At 36.6% G+C, this 16,567-nt stretch overlaps 1 protein-coding gene across 1 annotated transcript in view; it reads left to right on the plus strand.

Moving 5' to 3' along the window:
- The window catches only part of LOC102494498 (zinc finger protein 415-like), a 33,444-nt gene that overhangs the window by 15,043 nt on the left and 1,834 nt on the right, over positions 1 to 16,567 (plus strand). Inside the window, 4 exon segments of the mRNA XM_027768124.1 lie at positions 4,435 to 4,657; positions 4,721 to 4,986; positions 4,988 to 5,194; positions 5,517 to 5,750. Of these exon segments, the coding sequence (XP_027623925.1) occupies positions 4,435 to 4,657; positions 4,721 to 4,986; positions 4,988 to 5,194; positions 5,517 to 5,750 (930 nt within the window).

Here is a 16,567-nt window from a genome sequence, read left to right on the forward strand (position 1 = left end):
ATATATATATATATGAATTCTATTTCAGTGCCAATAAATGCTTGATGGGCAAAGATTTCTCTTTGATGGAATTATTCACATAATAAATTAAGGAGCAATAAATGTACAATATCATTTTTAACCCCCTCATGAAATAAGAAATTTACACAGATTTGGTCAATGTTCATTAACGTCATGAAACAAATATTTTTTGTCCCCAAAGAATATACACAAAGCTGTCTGTATTCATTTCTAACAAATAGAGAGCAGCAAATGGCATAATGATTATGTTGCTGGACTCCCATGCAGTCAACTGTGGTTCGAGTCCTGGACCTGGCAGCTTAAAATCCACGCTGGGTGTGTGTGCATGCATGCCCCAAATCCCAAGAGAAGAATGGGATAAAAAGGACTGTGGTGTGGCCATCCCCTTTTGGGGATTGACTTCTCACTTTCTGCCTCTCTGTTTCTCTCTGTCTCTCTTATAAGCACACAAACTCTATATGGGAACCAGCAGTTAGCGTAATGGCTATGTCACTGGATTCCCACGTAGTCGACCACAGTTTGCTTCCCGGACCTGGTGGCTTAATACTCACGCCGGGTGCGTGTGTGTACATGCCCAAGATCCCAAGAGGAGAATGGAGGAGAAGGGATTGTAGCATGACCATCCCCCCTGGGGGGTGATTTCTCGCTTTCTGTCTCTCTGTCTGTCTCTGTCTGTCTGGCAAGCGCACATGCCCTATAGCGAAAATCTCTCAAAAAAAAAAAAAAAAGAAAAAGAAAATACAAACTCTATAATGAATATCTCTCTTAAAAAATAATAAAATTTCCAACAAAGGAATCTGAATCTGAGCAAGTGTCTATTCTAGTTTGCCAATTTCCTGGAAATACAGAAAGGAGAGGAATAGAGGAATAAGAAAATAACCCCACTGTGATACAATGGGCAGAGTTCAGGTTGGGAGACATTCCATAGAACAAATAAATTGTGGGCAACAAAAAAAAAATGAAAATGAAATTTAAGAGAGAGGAGTGCTCTACATTGAAAATATTCGAAGGAACTGTTAGACATCTCAAACAATGGACATTATATAGATCTTGATTCAAACAGTATAAAATAAATTTTTGTGCTTGGGAAAATTCAAACACTGAATAGTTATAGGTATTGTGGAGTGGAGTGAATTAATACTAATGTTAGAAAAATTATATTTTACTTCTTTTTTTATTCCTTCTAGAAAAACAACTATATGTTATAAGTTTGAAATGTTATGATGTCCGAAATTAAAAGTATTTGGTGGAGGGGCAAAAAAAGATCTGATTTCCTGGAAATACAGAAAGGAGAGGGCTAAGTTAAATAACCCCACGATGGGGGTGTATGTTATTAGCGTTTTACATTCAGTCATCCACACCTGCCCAGTCAAAGCTCTTAAAGGTTATACTTGGAATAATTATATGGTTGTAAAAGATCCAGGTTAATATGAATGGAGAACACTGCATCTACACTTTCATTTGTATATGCAAAACATCTCTTACATGTATTTAATAAGAGATCTTCTTTTGTTCATAATTTGAATTTTGGTCTTTAATACCCATGTGGTTTCTAAACCACCGTAATCTTTTGTGTCTGAATTTTCTTGCAGTGTGAACACTGACATTTATTTTTATTCATGTTATTTTGTCAGTAATGTAAAGATGACTTAGTTTTGAACCTATGTTAGATTTTCAGATGTTCTGCTTTGGTTTTCTGTTTTTGTTTATATGTGGCCAACTTTGTCAAATTCTACAATTTCTCTGGATAACAGGTCATGAATTCTTGATAACTTCTACATTCCTTAGTAATCAAATTCTTCTCTTAGAGAGCATTGGGTTTATATTTACACTACTTGGCAAATTGACACTTCTATAATTCAGTCACTAAACAGAACAGATTTACTCAAAACTCTCTGACTTTTCTCCTTTTTCTGACTGCTTGCTTTCCCACTCTCTGAAAAAGTCATTTCAACTGTAATAAACCTTCTAATTGTCATCCTCCTGAGCAGTTGACTGAATCTCAGCAGATGACTGTGGTTGCCACTTGATCAAGGAAATAAAGTTATTGTATGGTGGGACCGGCAGATGGTAAAATTGTCATGTTGTTGGACTCCCATATAGTCAGCCGTGGTTCAAGTCCTGAATCTGAGGCTTAAAACTCATTCTGGGTGTGTATGTGAGTGCATGCCCAAACCTGAGAAGAGGAGGGAGGAGAAGGGATTGTGGCATGGCTACCCTCCATGGGGGATGATTTCTCGCTTTCTGTCTTTCTCTGTCTTCCAGCGAGTGCATGCCCCCTATAGCAAAAATCTCTCTCAAAATTAAAAAAAAAAAAATTATTGTGTGGAAACTCCACTAACTTTCCTGCATCATTAGGTAAATATAAATATCTGGCGTCTATCTTTTCTCTTCCCATTGCTCCTTTTTATTTATAAATAATGGAAACCAGTGCTTCCTGTAAGAACTACTCTATTCATGCTTTTAAAATAAAATGATCTTATTATTTATTTCAAGTTTTGGGCTTTCTCCATTTAGCTTTTCAATCCATCTTAGCTTTTCTATCCATCAATCTCTTGTATTTTAAAAACAAAATGAAACAAAATGAAGCTCCCAAAATGTCCTAAGACCCCACTATTTCTCTTCGTCTAAGCGAAGTCAAACCTCTTCAAAGAAATGACTGTATCTTCCAGCTCATTTTTATCACTTGACAGGGCTCCTGATTCAGTTCTGAGCTACATTTCTTATGTTACTTGCTCTTGGGCAACTTTATACATCTAGAGCCTCAGTTTCTGGCATTCAGAATATTCCTTACTTTATAATTTTTGCTGAGATACTATTCTGAACTCTGGGTATGTCTTTCCAATAACTATTCTCGTGAATGTCTTGGGAGCATCTCCACCTCAGTATGCGGAAATGGAACTCACAATGTTTTCCCAACAGGCTTAAGACCCTGCAAATGTCCCTACATATTTTCTTAGCCTCCTTTATTCATCATCTCATCAAATTGTTTGTCTTAATTAGTTAAAAGTGGTTTTCTTTATATTCATTCATCTATAGGAATTTCTATTGTAAATGTGAAATAGCTGTAAAAGTCAAAATTGAATTATTTTCTGATTAAATAGAATTATCTTGATAACTTTATACTTTACTAGTGGGTTAGATGGTAGGGATTTTTTTTTTTTTTTGAGAGGTTTTCGCTATAGGGCGCATGTGCTCACCAGACAGACAGAGACAGACAGAAAGCGAGAAATCACCCCCCAGGGGGGATGGTCACGCCGCAATCCCTTCTCCTCCATTCTCCTCTCTGGATCTTGGGCACGCACGCACATGCACCTGGCGTGAGTTTTAAGCCACCGGGTCCGGGACGCGAACCGTGGTCGACTATGTGGGAGTCCAGCGACATAGCCATTATGCTAACTGCTGGTTCCCGGGATTTTATTTTTGAACAGCTGAATTTGATTTATGTCATTCACAAAGTGACACATTGCATCTAGCTAATATTAATCATAAAAAACTATATTCTTATCTTTGGCTTTCATCAATAAGAAAAATCTTCTTTTCTAAATTGATTTCTTCTGTAAGTTACTGAATATAGCCAAGAGCTACATTATTTTTAACTGTACCTATCAGAAAAATGCAAAAAAAAAAAAAAAAAAAAAAAGTCAAGCTTGGGTCTTCTATACTTGGCCCCTTGAAATTTCCTGAAGGTTAAAGTTTCTTCTTTTGTCTCCAGATAACTGAGAATAGATGAAAGCAAACTCCTATTAACTGGCAAAAAATCACAAGTTCAACTAACACAATGATAGACTTTCCTTTTTTATGTATATAATTTTTTTATTTCAATTTTTTTATACATTTAATCACATATGTCACTAAGCTTGCAAACTGAATATTCCAACATGTATACATTTCTCACCAGTCCAGATGAGGATACTATGCAAGTTATCTTCAACAGATAATAACCCATTTCTTTGTCCCATAAATGCCTTGCCTCTCTGTTTTTCTCCTAATGCCCTTCCTCAGACTTTTCTCCTTCACCCACCCTCGTCCCACACTGTATCTGGTATTTATAACCATTTCCTATGTTTCTATATCCTCTAGTCATTCAGTTTAGGCCATAGAGTGCAGACACTCAGTGTATATTAGAGTGGAGACATATAATGTCTCTCCTCCATACCCTAACTTCCATCACTCAGCAGAAAGATGCTGAACATTTTTTCATATGCCTTTTGTTTATCCATTTGTCTTCCTTAGAGAGTTTTTTTTTTTTTTTCAACTCATTCTCCCATTTTTTAATAGGATTGATCACCTTTTTTCAGGAAAGCTGGTTGAGTTCGTTATGTATTCTGGTTATCAGTCCCTTATCGGATACATAGTTTACAAAAATATTTTCCCATTCTAAGAGCTATTGATTCACGCTAATTACATCAGCTAATCCATTCTAGAGAGAAACAATATAAATGTAATATATGTGACACAGTCTTTAATCAAAAATCAAAACTTGTAGCTCATAGGAGAGTTCATGCTAGAAAGAATCCATACAAATATAATGAATGTGACAAGATTTTCCATCTTAGTTCAAATCTCACAAGGCATCAAAGAATTCATAGTACAGAGAAACTTTACAGATGTCATCAATGTAGCAAAGTCTTTAGTAATCATTCACCTTTTGTTAAACATCAGATAATACATGCTAGAGAAAAAGCTCACAATAAAGTCTTCAGTCAAAATTCATCCCTTGCACATCAGAAAAATTTCACTAGAGAGAAACCTTACAAGTGTAATGAATGTGGCAAAGCCTTTAGCTTAAAGTCAACACTTACTAACCATCAGTTAATTCATATGAAAGAGAAACCTTACAAATGTGATGAGTGTGATAAGGTCTTCCCTCAGATATCAAAACTTGTAGATCATTGTAGAATTCACACTAAAGAGAAACCATACAAATGTAATGAATGTGATAAGGTTTTCAACCACAAATCAATCCTTAACAAGGCATCAAAGAATTCATACTGGAGAGAAACCTTACAAATATAATGAATGTGACAAGGTTTCTGGTCATAATTCACACCTTGCAAGACATCAAAGAGTTCATACTGTAGAGAGACCTTACAAATGTAATGAATGTGACAGAGTCTTCCATATCAGTTCATATCTTAAGCTACATCAGAGAATTCATACTGGAGAGAAAGTTTACAAATATACTGAGTGTGGAAAACCTTTACTTTGAAGTCAACACTTATGAAACATAAGGTTATCCATAGTGAAGAGAAACCTTACAAATATAATGAATGTGGCAAAGCCTTTAATGATTTGTCAACTCTTACTCAGCATCAGGTAACCCATACTGGAATAAAATCTTACAAATGCAATGAATGTGTTAAGGTCTTCAGTTGAAACTCACCCCTTAAAAAACATTGGAGCATTCATACCAGAAAGAAGCCTTACAAGTGTAATGAATGTGGCAAATTCTTCAGTCAGACTGCACTATCATCGTCAAAGAACTCAAAGAGAAACCATAGAAGTGTAATGAGTGTGGCAAAGCCTTTTATGTGAGGTCAGCATTTATTAGTCACCAGGTCATTCATACTGGAGAGAAGCCTTATGAGTGTAATGAGTGTGGCAAGGTCTTCGTTTACAAATCATTCCTTACAAGGCATCAGAGAGTTCATACTAGAGAAAAACCTTACAAGTGTAATGAGTGTGGTAAAGCATTTACTGTGTTTTCAAGCCTAAATAGACATCAAGTAATCATAATGGAGAGAAACCGTGAAGTATAAGGAATGTGGCAATGCCTTTATTCACAATGTTATTGTTCACTGACTGATGCTGTGAAATATATAGTTGGTCTTTGTATTAAAAAAAAAAAAACAAAAAACCAAAAAACAAAAAACAAAAACTGAGGTGTGTCCTGGCATGTTCAGGAACCAAGGTGACCCAAGCTATGCTCTAAACTTCATCTTCTAGACCCCCAAAACACTTAGACTATTGAGAAGAGATTTTGTCATAGAATGACCAGAAACCATGACAGAGGCACAAGACATACGAGAAACCAAGAAAATATCTCGCCCCTAAGTAAAAAGAACAATCCTTCATCATTCACAGAAAGTACAGTGGAACTTATGGAAATGTCTGATAGAGAATTCAGAATATTCATAGTGATAAATCTAAATGAGATGCATGAGCTGAGAGATAATGAACTCCAGAAGATGGAGAAAAGAGACAATGAATTCCAGGAGGTGAGGAAGTTCTTATATAATCTGAAAGAGGAAATACACACTACAAAAAAAGAATCAAATGGAGCTATTAGAGATGAAGGCTCAATACAGAAAACCAAAACTTCCCTCGAAAGTGCTAAAAGCAGATTAGTACGTGCAGAAGATCAAATCTTGGATGTTGAAGGCAAAACCTCTGACCTAGAAAAAACAATCAAAAAGAAAAAAAAAACTGAGAAAATAACAACAAAAAAATGAGAGTACTATATGAGAAATACTAGATATCATTAAGTGCCCAAACATCTGGATAATTGGTATTCCAGAAGGTGAAGAAACTAATAAGGGCATTGATAATCTGTTCCATGAAATCTTGAAAGAAAACTTTCTAAATCTAGAGAGGCATGCAAATATGCAGACCCAAGAAATACAAAGGGCCCCTAATAGAATTAACCCAAGAAGATCTTCTCCAAGGCAAATCATAGCCAGATGAGCAAAATCCACAGACAAGGTACTAAAATTGGCAAGAGAGAAACGTCAGGTTACTTATAAAGTTTATCCCATCAGGCTAACCTCAGACCTCTCATCAGAAACAAAGTGAACAAGGAAAGAATGGGAAAATAGATTCAAAGTGTTAAGTGAAAAACAGTTTCAACCAAGAATACTGTACCTGGCAAGATTATATTTCATATTGGAAGAAAAGATAAAAAATACATTCTCTGATAAACAAAATATGAAAAAGTTTACCAACACTAGACCAGCTCTTCAAGAAGTTCTCAAAGGAGTGCTTTATCAGGAAAGCTAAAGACACACATACAGAAATAAGAGAACAAAAAGCTACCAAGAAAATGACCAACTTAATGCTAGAGACAAGAAATATCAATAATAATGTCAAATATTAACTTCCAGGATTTAAACAGAAAGATCAGACCACAGTAATACTGCAAATTCAACAGAAGAGAGGTTAATTAAGACTGAACTGATGAAATAGAATTTTATGACTTTTGAGTAAAACGTAACTGATTTTTTTTTCTTTACTATGCTTTGTTTTCCTAACTTAAGAATTTTGCTTTCTTTTGAGCTGTTGATAGGTTCAGCAATTTGTTAAAATGTTTTTTCTTCTCATTTGTTTCTCTCAGTGGGAACATAAACTTTTCTCCCTTCCTGACTCCTCTGAAATTGGAAAATATTTGTGAGTATTCTTATTTTGTGGCAGTATGGTTATTTGGATAAGTTCAATAATAACTTTACCTCGAATCAGAAATTGATAATACTTGTTATTGGATGGGGCTATGACTGGAATGTCTATCTGAAAATTAAACCATAAAACTATGGAACTAAGGTAGATCTCAAGCAAGCCAACAGAAGCTCTTGGAAAGATGGTCTGGTACCATAAACAGTTTTGACTGGCAGAGAGGAATACAGAAGCTATATTAAAGAATTTATACCATAAAATAACCTGGACTTTTCCAGCCCTGCATTACTGTAATCAGTAGAGATTGTAAAAGAGAAGCCAGAACCAGAGGATTACCTTAAAGAAGACTTTGAAGGGAGAAAAAGAGACTGATCTTTGCTAGCAGATGGCATATCACAGAATATTTGGTAGGCAGGGCTGAATTGAGAAGATTTATGTGTGAATCGTGTGCTGGGTGTTTGTTTTTCAACAGTTTGAGTAGTTGACATGTAAACATTTTCTCAAAAATATATAATACCATACTGTCTCTGTTGTTATAGCATCACAAACAAAATTATAACAAATATTTCAAACATTATCTTTAAAACTTAGTATTTTGAAATTTTGAAAGTTGTTTATTAACTGTCAAGAACTATGGAGTATGACCACATTTTTTTTGATATGTAAAGTAAATGTTTATGGGAAAATGTAAAAATAAATAAGTAAATGATAAAAAGAAAATAATGTAAGAATTCTTATGAGCATTAACCAATGGTCTTTTTTGGCCCAAAGCTTTCAGACAAAGAAAATCTCATGACCTTTACATCTACTACAAAATTACAAAAAGAATAACTGGACCCATTTAACATGTGACCCCCGTTATGAGAAGAATGAATGCACAGTCCCTCCTGAGAACAAGCTGAAACTAAGCCCCCTAACCAAGATTAAAAGCCTGCCACCTTAGTTCATCTTTTGCAACACACTTTTCAGGACTCCTCCCTGCCTGGAAGCTGCTGTCTCTATCACTAAACTCCCCTTTGCCTATCCCCTCTCTGTGTCTGCATCTCTATTTCTTCATGAGGATGAGGCAAAGAATAGGGTTCGCTATTGTTCCTGCATTGGATATTGGGCCCATACATCCCAACTTTCCATGTCAGTGCTGGATCCATACAGATTTCAGGTTGATTTCTGGGTCAACCTGCACATGCCTGGTGTACACACCCATGATCCTGGCTGGCTGTGGAAGCTGCAGGGGATTGTCAGTAGAGACCTATGGATGCTTATTTTTCTCTCTCTTTCTCTCCTCTATGTCCCTACATTCCGTAGACAAATAAACTTAAAAAAAAAAAAAAAGAAAAAGAAAATTAAAGGGATATGTTTGCCTTCAAAATGGTGCTGATTTATAAGAAAACTAAAAATAATGTCATCAAAGATGTCAGTAAATAGGAATCTTTATGCATACAATTTTGCATAAAACTTTCTGAAAGCAACTTGTTTCTATCTAATAAAAGCTTGTACGTCATGACTCAGAGACTTTACTTTTTTTTTTTTTTTGGAGAGGTTTTTGCTATAGGGCACATGCACTCGCCAGAAAGACAGAGACAGAGAGACAGAAAGTGAGAAATCACCCTCCAGGGGGGATGGCTATGTTGCAATCCCTTCTCCTCCATTCTCCTCTCAGGATCTTGGGCACGCATGCACATGCGCCCGGCATGAGTTTTAAGCCACCGGGTCTGGGACATGAACCGTAGTCAACTATGTGAGAGTCCAGCAACATAGCCATTATGCTAACGGCTGGTCCCTCAGCGACTTTACTTTTAAGAACCTGTCCCAAGGAAATAATTGTTTAACTGACAAATATAACAAAGTGGTTGCAATGAGACACTACAGTCTTCACTACAGCAAAACAGAGATGATCCAGAGGTTCAAAAGAACTGGATAGTTAAGAAACCATGGCATAGTTGTGTGATATGCCCACATGCATGTGGGGATAGAATGACATTTTCTGATTTGGTGAGATGTTCACAACACACTCTTAAGTAGGAAGAGAAGTCACAAATAGTATGGACAGTATTTTATTTTTTCCCATACAGAAGTTACTTGCTCTGAGTGGGTGGATGATGAGTGATTTTTCCCTTCTGATTTTAGTCCCTTTGCATATCTGTATTTTCTTGTTAAACCGTAAATGCATGATGGCTTTGCAGTAAAATGTTGGTTAAATAAATGTTTTAGAAGCTCAATTGAAATAGTCTCTTTATATGATCCAAATGGAAAACCTCTCTGATTTCCCTCCAAATCACAGACCAGAAGCAGAGCCAGATAATGGAGGAAATGCCCATCACTGCAGTTTGTTTGATACTGTGGGGTCCTTGGGGAAAGTCACGATGCATTTTTGCATAAAAAAACATGGAAAAATAGTCCACAACTTTCCCAGCACCCTAATATTATTTTTTACTGTGTAAGAGCAACCCCAGCCCATTGAGTACCTCTCTCTCTCCGCATATGAGAAAGACAAAAAATGATGAGAATAGACTGCAACATTCAAAACAGGCGGCCCCGTTATTTGTCTAACATGTTAAAGTTTTTCTTTATACTACTTGGCGGAAGTGCTAACATAACAAATACTTTCTACAGTTAAATTTATGTTAACCATGCAAATGAATAATAGTCATTCGTTAATTTAACAGGAAAATCTTGTAAAAATAAATACTTAATCAAGGTCTTGGTAATTTTTGTTTTGGATCCGTGGTGGATTTTTTGTTTGTTTTTCTCACTCTATAGCTCAAAATGTTGAAATAGATATTTGAGTAACAAAGCCTTATCCTTTTACTGTATTTAAATTTCATTAAATTATGTAAAGTCATTTATAGTCTTGGCATAAAACTTGCTGAATCATTTTTTGGCTTATTTTTGGCAGTGTGTGAGGTTTTCCCTTAACCGGCCTGACTTAGCAACATTGGCAAAAGAGTCCTTTCAGATAATTCGCTTTCTTAATACTTTATCTGGGTTTCTTTTTCCAAAAAGATGAAGTACAAATAGCATTTATTTTGATTCATCTTCACTTCAGAGATGAGAAGAGGCATATTTTCCAGCCTGGATCCTGAAACGTTTCTGGGATGTTGAATGGTCCACATTCTTAATCATCTGTTATGTCCTATGAATTAATTTCCAACAATAGTCATACAATTCTATAAGTACTTTTCAGAACATTTCACAAAGTTAAATATTCTCAATTTAGAAACCTTTATTTGCATAAGGTACTGTACAAATAGAAAGTGAGGCTATTGCAAATGACAGAAAACAGACTCAAAATGTCTTCTCTAGGGCATGAATTTTAAAATGGCAGAGTACTGATACAAAGATGATTCAGAATGAGATATAATTTACTCTTCAGTACAATTACATCAAGTGTGGCTCTGAGTCCAAAGAAAACTAGTGATATGCCCTTACAGGAAACCCACTCGTAATCCCTACCCAAACTGAACTGTATCTTCCTCCTACAGTGTGGCTAAATTCAGAGTTCTCCAGTTGAGCATAAATTCCCATTGACCTTAACTAGAATAATTTACTCTCCTCCAAATCTATTTAAAAATGTGGCCACCTAGGCCCTAAAGTCCTATGTTAGTTTTCAGCATCTTTCAGCTAAATGAGAGACCCAAATGCAAACTCTGATTCAAGGACAGTGTTCACATTTGTAAACATGTCTGGAGAATTCAGTCATGAATCCATGAGTCACCCAATGAATTACGTTTTTTTTTCTGAGCAGATATCTTCCTTTGTTTTGATAATTGAAAGTATTATAATGTTGGAAGTGATCATTATTCTCATTACGTCTTAATGAGAACAACAGGTACCTTCTGATCAGCTGGAGCTGACTTACTTACCTTTTTGGTATGATATAGCAAAGGACTCTGGTGTTCACAAAGAATAATAGCAAATACATGATTTAGGAATCCAATGACAGAGCTACTGTGAAACTTAAGCATTTATAAGCTTCTGTAACATACTGTCCTTAATATTTATGCCAATTTAATTAATTCTACTCATAATCTATTGATTTGTTAAATTCACTTTCTCAACAGAATATTAGCTTATTGGTTTGAGTCTTTGGCATGAAAAACATGAATTCTCTTTACTTACAATTTATCTATATGTATGTCATGGATGCATGTGCATGCGTGCCCAAGATCCCGAGAGGAGAATGGAGGAGAAGGGATTGCGGCATGGCCATCCTCCCAGGGTGGTGAATTCTCACTTTCTGTCTCTCTATCTCTCTCTGTCTTTCTGGTGAGCGCACACGCCCTATAGCCAAAATCTCTCAAAAAAAAAAAAAAGTGGAGTTGAACAAATTGTTCTTTAGTACATAAAACTAAATGGCTTTATACATAACAATTGGATTCAGCATTTCCAACAGGCAGTACAAAATGTGTTCTGCTTCAACATGATATAAATTGCAATATAATACTAAAATTTATACAATTATGCTAACTTGTGTTGTGAAATACATCTTATACTGAAGGTCTGATGCTTCCCACAGGAGGGGGGGAAAAATGCAGTAATATGAGCAATCGTGAAACTTTTCATTTCCAAATTCATTTTAGTAATGGCAAGATTTAAAGACAATCCTTTCACTGAAGAAGTAGGAAAAAGTTACAGGGTTGTTCTGAACACATCAGGAATAAAATTAGTCACAAGGTAAGTTTACTTTTTTACTTGGTTCTTTTAGGTAACATTTAAAAAATATTTATTTTATTATTATTATATTATAATTATTATTTTAACTTGCTATAGGGCATGTGAGCTTCTCAGAGGAAAGCCAGCCACCAGGTCCAGGACTTTGAACTGCGGTTGGCCATGTAGGAGTCCAGCGCCTTAATCACCATGCCACCTACTGGCCCCTTGGCAATGACTTTTTAAAAAACATTTTGCAAGAGGATGTGTGTGTTCTCCAGAGACAGATACAGAGAGAGGAGAAGTGAGAAAGTATCCCATGGAGGGTTGTCATGTCACAATCTCTTCATTTCTCCTTTTGGCATTTTGGGTATGCATGTTCTTAAGCCACTTTGTCTGGAACTTGAACCACAAAGTGGAATCCAACCACCTCAACCACTACAGACAACAATTTAACTTTCTGTTGTAATGAAAAATCTGGCGATTTATAATGAAGACCTGGAGAATCCCATACTTGTAGTAGTGTTCATGGAAAGCTCAACAGGTGCTGGTGTACTTCTCTCCAGCACTTAAATGATGGTGTCCTGGAAAGTGTGCTGTGCTGCAGAACCCATAAGGCCAGGCCATGGGATTTCTAATGGACACCAAGAGTGTCAAAGAATATCCCAAACAAGGATATGATGTTTGAGTGATCAATGTTTGTTCCTCCCAGCTCGCTCTGAAGATTATTAGGGATGTACATCAAGCCTCACTTCATTTCTCCTTGCTCCTAAATAGAAAGCACAGACATCATCCTCAAAATCAGGGCTACTTCCCAGTAGCACACGCTCTATAACTAAAACCTAATTTCCTTACTTTCTCCCCTCAAATCAGATACCCAAACTGAGCACCCTAACACTCGTAGGGTGATGTTCAGCACTTCTAAGCATGTATTTTTCTGCTTTGTCAAGACAATACCTCTAACAGGCTACAGTGTATTCCTAGTGGTCAGTGAGCCCTGGAATTTATCCAGATGGATTCTTAAGCTTCACATGTATGTTCGTTTGTACAAGAATAATCTTTGTGTTTTAGTAATGGAATGATGTGACTAAATTAATGCTAAACATACAGTGCTAATTTAGATGTTATTATTAAAGCCATAAGATATTAATCTCATTTATAGATAAGGAAATTCAATATCATAAAATGTATATAACCCACCCTAAATTATAAAAGCTAGATCATAAAACTGAGGTGCTCTGAGCCTTTAAACAAAGTCTGTTCTGTCTATCATATGCTCCCATAACAATAGAGAGTTTTTCTCACATACTCAACACAACTGTAATGACTTGTGAAAGGTTGTTCTTCCCTAGAAGATTGTGATGTTCAGGAAAGCAAGACTCATAACGGTCTTGCTCATTCTCCTACTCTGTATTTTCTAGAACATTGCAAAAAATGTAGTGGGTGCTTTTGAGTGGATGAATTGAGTGGATGAATTAACAGATATATGAACAAATCTGTTGAATTCCAAATCTGCATTTTTTTTTTTATAAATGCATATTTTTTTCAGTAACATAACAATACCAAATGCAGTCATGGGGACCAGCAGATGGCATGACTGTTAGGTCGCTGGACTCCCATGTAGTCTGAGTCTCAGACTCAGTGGCTTAAAATTCACATCAGGCACATGTGTATGCGTGCCCAAGATCCTGAGAGGAGAATGGAGGAGAAGGGATTGCAATGTGACCATCATCCATGGAGGGTGATTTCTTGCTTTCTGTCTCTCTGTACCTCTGGTGAGTGCATGCACCCTATAGCAAAACAAACAGACAAACAAACAAACAAACAAAAACTCTCTTTAAAAAAGCAATTATGGTTGCTGTAACTGAACAACATAGACCTGGTGGCTTAAACACAGAAATTCTTTTCCACAGTTCTGGCATTTGGAATAAGCTCAAGGTGCTGACAAAAGGAGTCTGCTGAGGGCCCGTTTCTAGTATGTAGATGGTGCCCCTGGACTGTGGAAGTGCTGAGAGTCTCTTTTGAGTCTTTTCTATAAAGGCACTAATCCCATTAATAAGGGCTTCATTCTCATGACATAATGACCTACCTAATGCCCCATTCCCTAATTCTAATTTCAACATATAAATTTTGAAAGAACACAAGTATTTAGTACAAAGTAGATATATAGCTGATATAGTGTTTTAGTGCAACGTTGACCTCGTTATCCAAGATCATTCAATTTTCTGTATTACTTGTAGTATTCAGAATTGCTACCCTAAATATATTTTATATATGTCTATTTATTTATTTAGGAGAGGTTTTTGTTATAGTGTGCGTGTGCTTGCCAGAAAGACAGAGAGAGACAGAGAGACAGAAAGTGAGAAATCACCCCCCAGGGAGGATGGCCATGCCACAGTCTCTTCTCCTCCATTCTGCTCTCGAGATCTTGGGCATGCGTGCACACATGCCCGGTGTGAGTTTAAGCCACTGGGTCTGGGACTTGAACCGCAATCAACTACATGGGAATCCAGCAACATAGCCATTATGCCAACTTCTGGTCCTTATATGTCTTTTTAAATACACTAGAAAATTCCTCTTAGCTTATAACAATGCCTTATTCTTCATTATGGTCTCCTGTATGTATTTTCTTCCTTAAACTTTCAAAACCCATTCTTTCTTTCGGAAGGTGACATTGTCAAGGTCAGTGTTCTGAAAGGTGTATTCTATAAACTCAGCCTGGTAAATGTTACAGAGGGGGAAGTTCTGTCTTTGTGAGCATGGTAAATGCTGTAAACCTGACCACCTCCTAGAGAGTCACAATGGTTATTGTCACATTTGAAGTGCTTTGAACTATGTATCCCAGAATTTTCAAAATCTATTTGAAAATGGAGTCCTTTCTCCCAACACCCAGTTATAATGACTAATTTTTGTCTCCCTCTTGAGAAATGAGTAGGCTTTAGAGGAAGATCTCTAAAATCCGGGATTTATTAGACATGATCTTAGAAAAGTTATCAACCTCAATACATTTCAGCTTCCTTGTGTATGTAAAATGAAGACAATCCTAAGACACTTGAAAAGAATGGGTGGTGAAGCCAGTAGGTGGCATGATGATTAAAGCACTGGACTACCACATGGTTGACCACTGTTCTAGTCATGGACCTGGCAACTTGAAAATCATCTTGGGTGTGTGTGCATGTGCATGAGTGGACATCCCTAAAATCCTGAGAGAAGGATGGAGAAGAAGGGATTATGGTGTGACCATCCCCCTGAGGGGGTAATTTCCTACTTTCCCTGTCTTGGTTTTTCTTTCTTTCTCTTCGGGAAAACATGTGCACCCTATGGTAAAAACCTAAAAAAAAAAAAAAAAAAAGCAAGGATTTTTTTTTTTTCATATAGAGGAAATTTGAATCACCTTAAAATTGACATTTCCTATATAACAGCAAATTGCATTTTAATTCTGAAATCTAAATTAAATCCCAGGTAAAATGATTTGTTGCTAGGTTATTTTATCAGCAATTAACTGCCCTTTATCTTTTTTAAAAAAGAAATATTAGAAATTGCAGGTTCTTGATTAATAGCTAATATGCCAACCTACCAAATACATCATCTATATGTAATAAGTGCAATTTAAGCATTTAAGGGGAACAATAACTCCCAAGTGCTGATAGCAGATTAAAGCATTTACCCAGAAGTAATGGCAGCAGAAATGAAGTGTTTTGATGGGAGGAACAAAAGTCTTCAGTGAAGCAAAAGGCACTGTGGACACTCACCTTGAACAACCGGGGCCAGGGCCAAGGAAAGCCTTTATTTCCCCTGTTTGTCTATGAACTCTTATACCTGCTACCGTATAAGGATTAAGGAACTTTCTATTTAAGAGAAATACAATGCATAATTTCATCACAGTCTAGAGTTGTACGTTGCTTAATATAGAGCAATCATTTTATTCCTGAGATAAATCCTACTTGCATTAATCCTTTATCGTAATACTAGAGTTAATTTGCTACTACTTAATGGAATAATTTTTGCATCTGATTTTCTAAGTTAGATATCTTCTAGACTGGGTTGAGAACATTTGCTCTTCGTATAAATGTGTTATGGGCTGAGTGTTCCTGCCCTCTCGCCCCCATTCACCCATCGAAGCCTTAACCCCAAGGTGGCTGTACTTACAGGAAGGAAGTAAAAAGGCTACATAAACCCATCGTACAGCTGGGGCTTGATCCGAAGGGCTCTAATCTGACAGATTCATGTCCTTACCAAGAAACACCAGAGCATGGACACTGTCTCCCTGTGTGCGGGCACAGAGGGAGAGAGAGTCCTCGCCACAATCCACATCGGTCAGACGATGGCCGTATACTTTCCAGCTTTTAAAACCAAGAAGAACATTCTTGTTTAAGGCATCCAGTTTAAGATATTTTGTCCTGGCAGCCCAGGCAGATTAAGACAAAATGTTATGGAATCATTTAAATTATATAGGAAGTGGGGGCAGCAGACAGTGCAGCAGGTATGTTGCTGGACTCCTACACGA

The sequence above is a fragment of the Tupaia chinensis genome, unplaced genomic scaffold (genome assembly GCF_000334495.1).
Source record: "Tupaia chinensis unplaced genomic scaffold, TupChi_1.0 Scaffold145592_1, whole genome shotgun sequence".
NCBI classification, from domain to species: domain Eukaryota; kingdom Metazoa; phylum Chordata; class Mammalia; order Scandentia; family Tupaiidae; genus Tupaia; species Tupaia belangeri.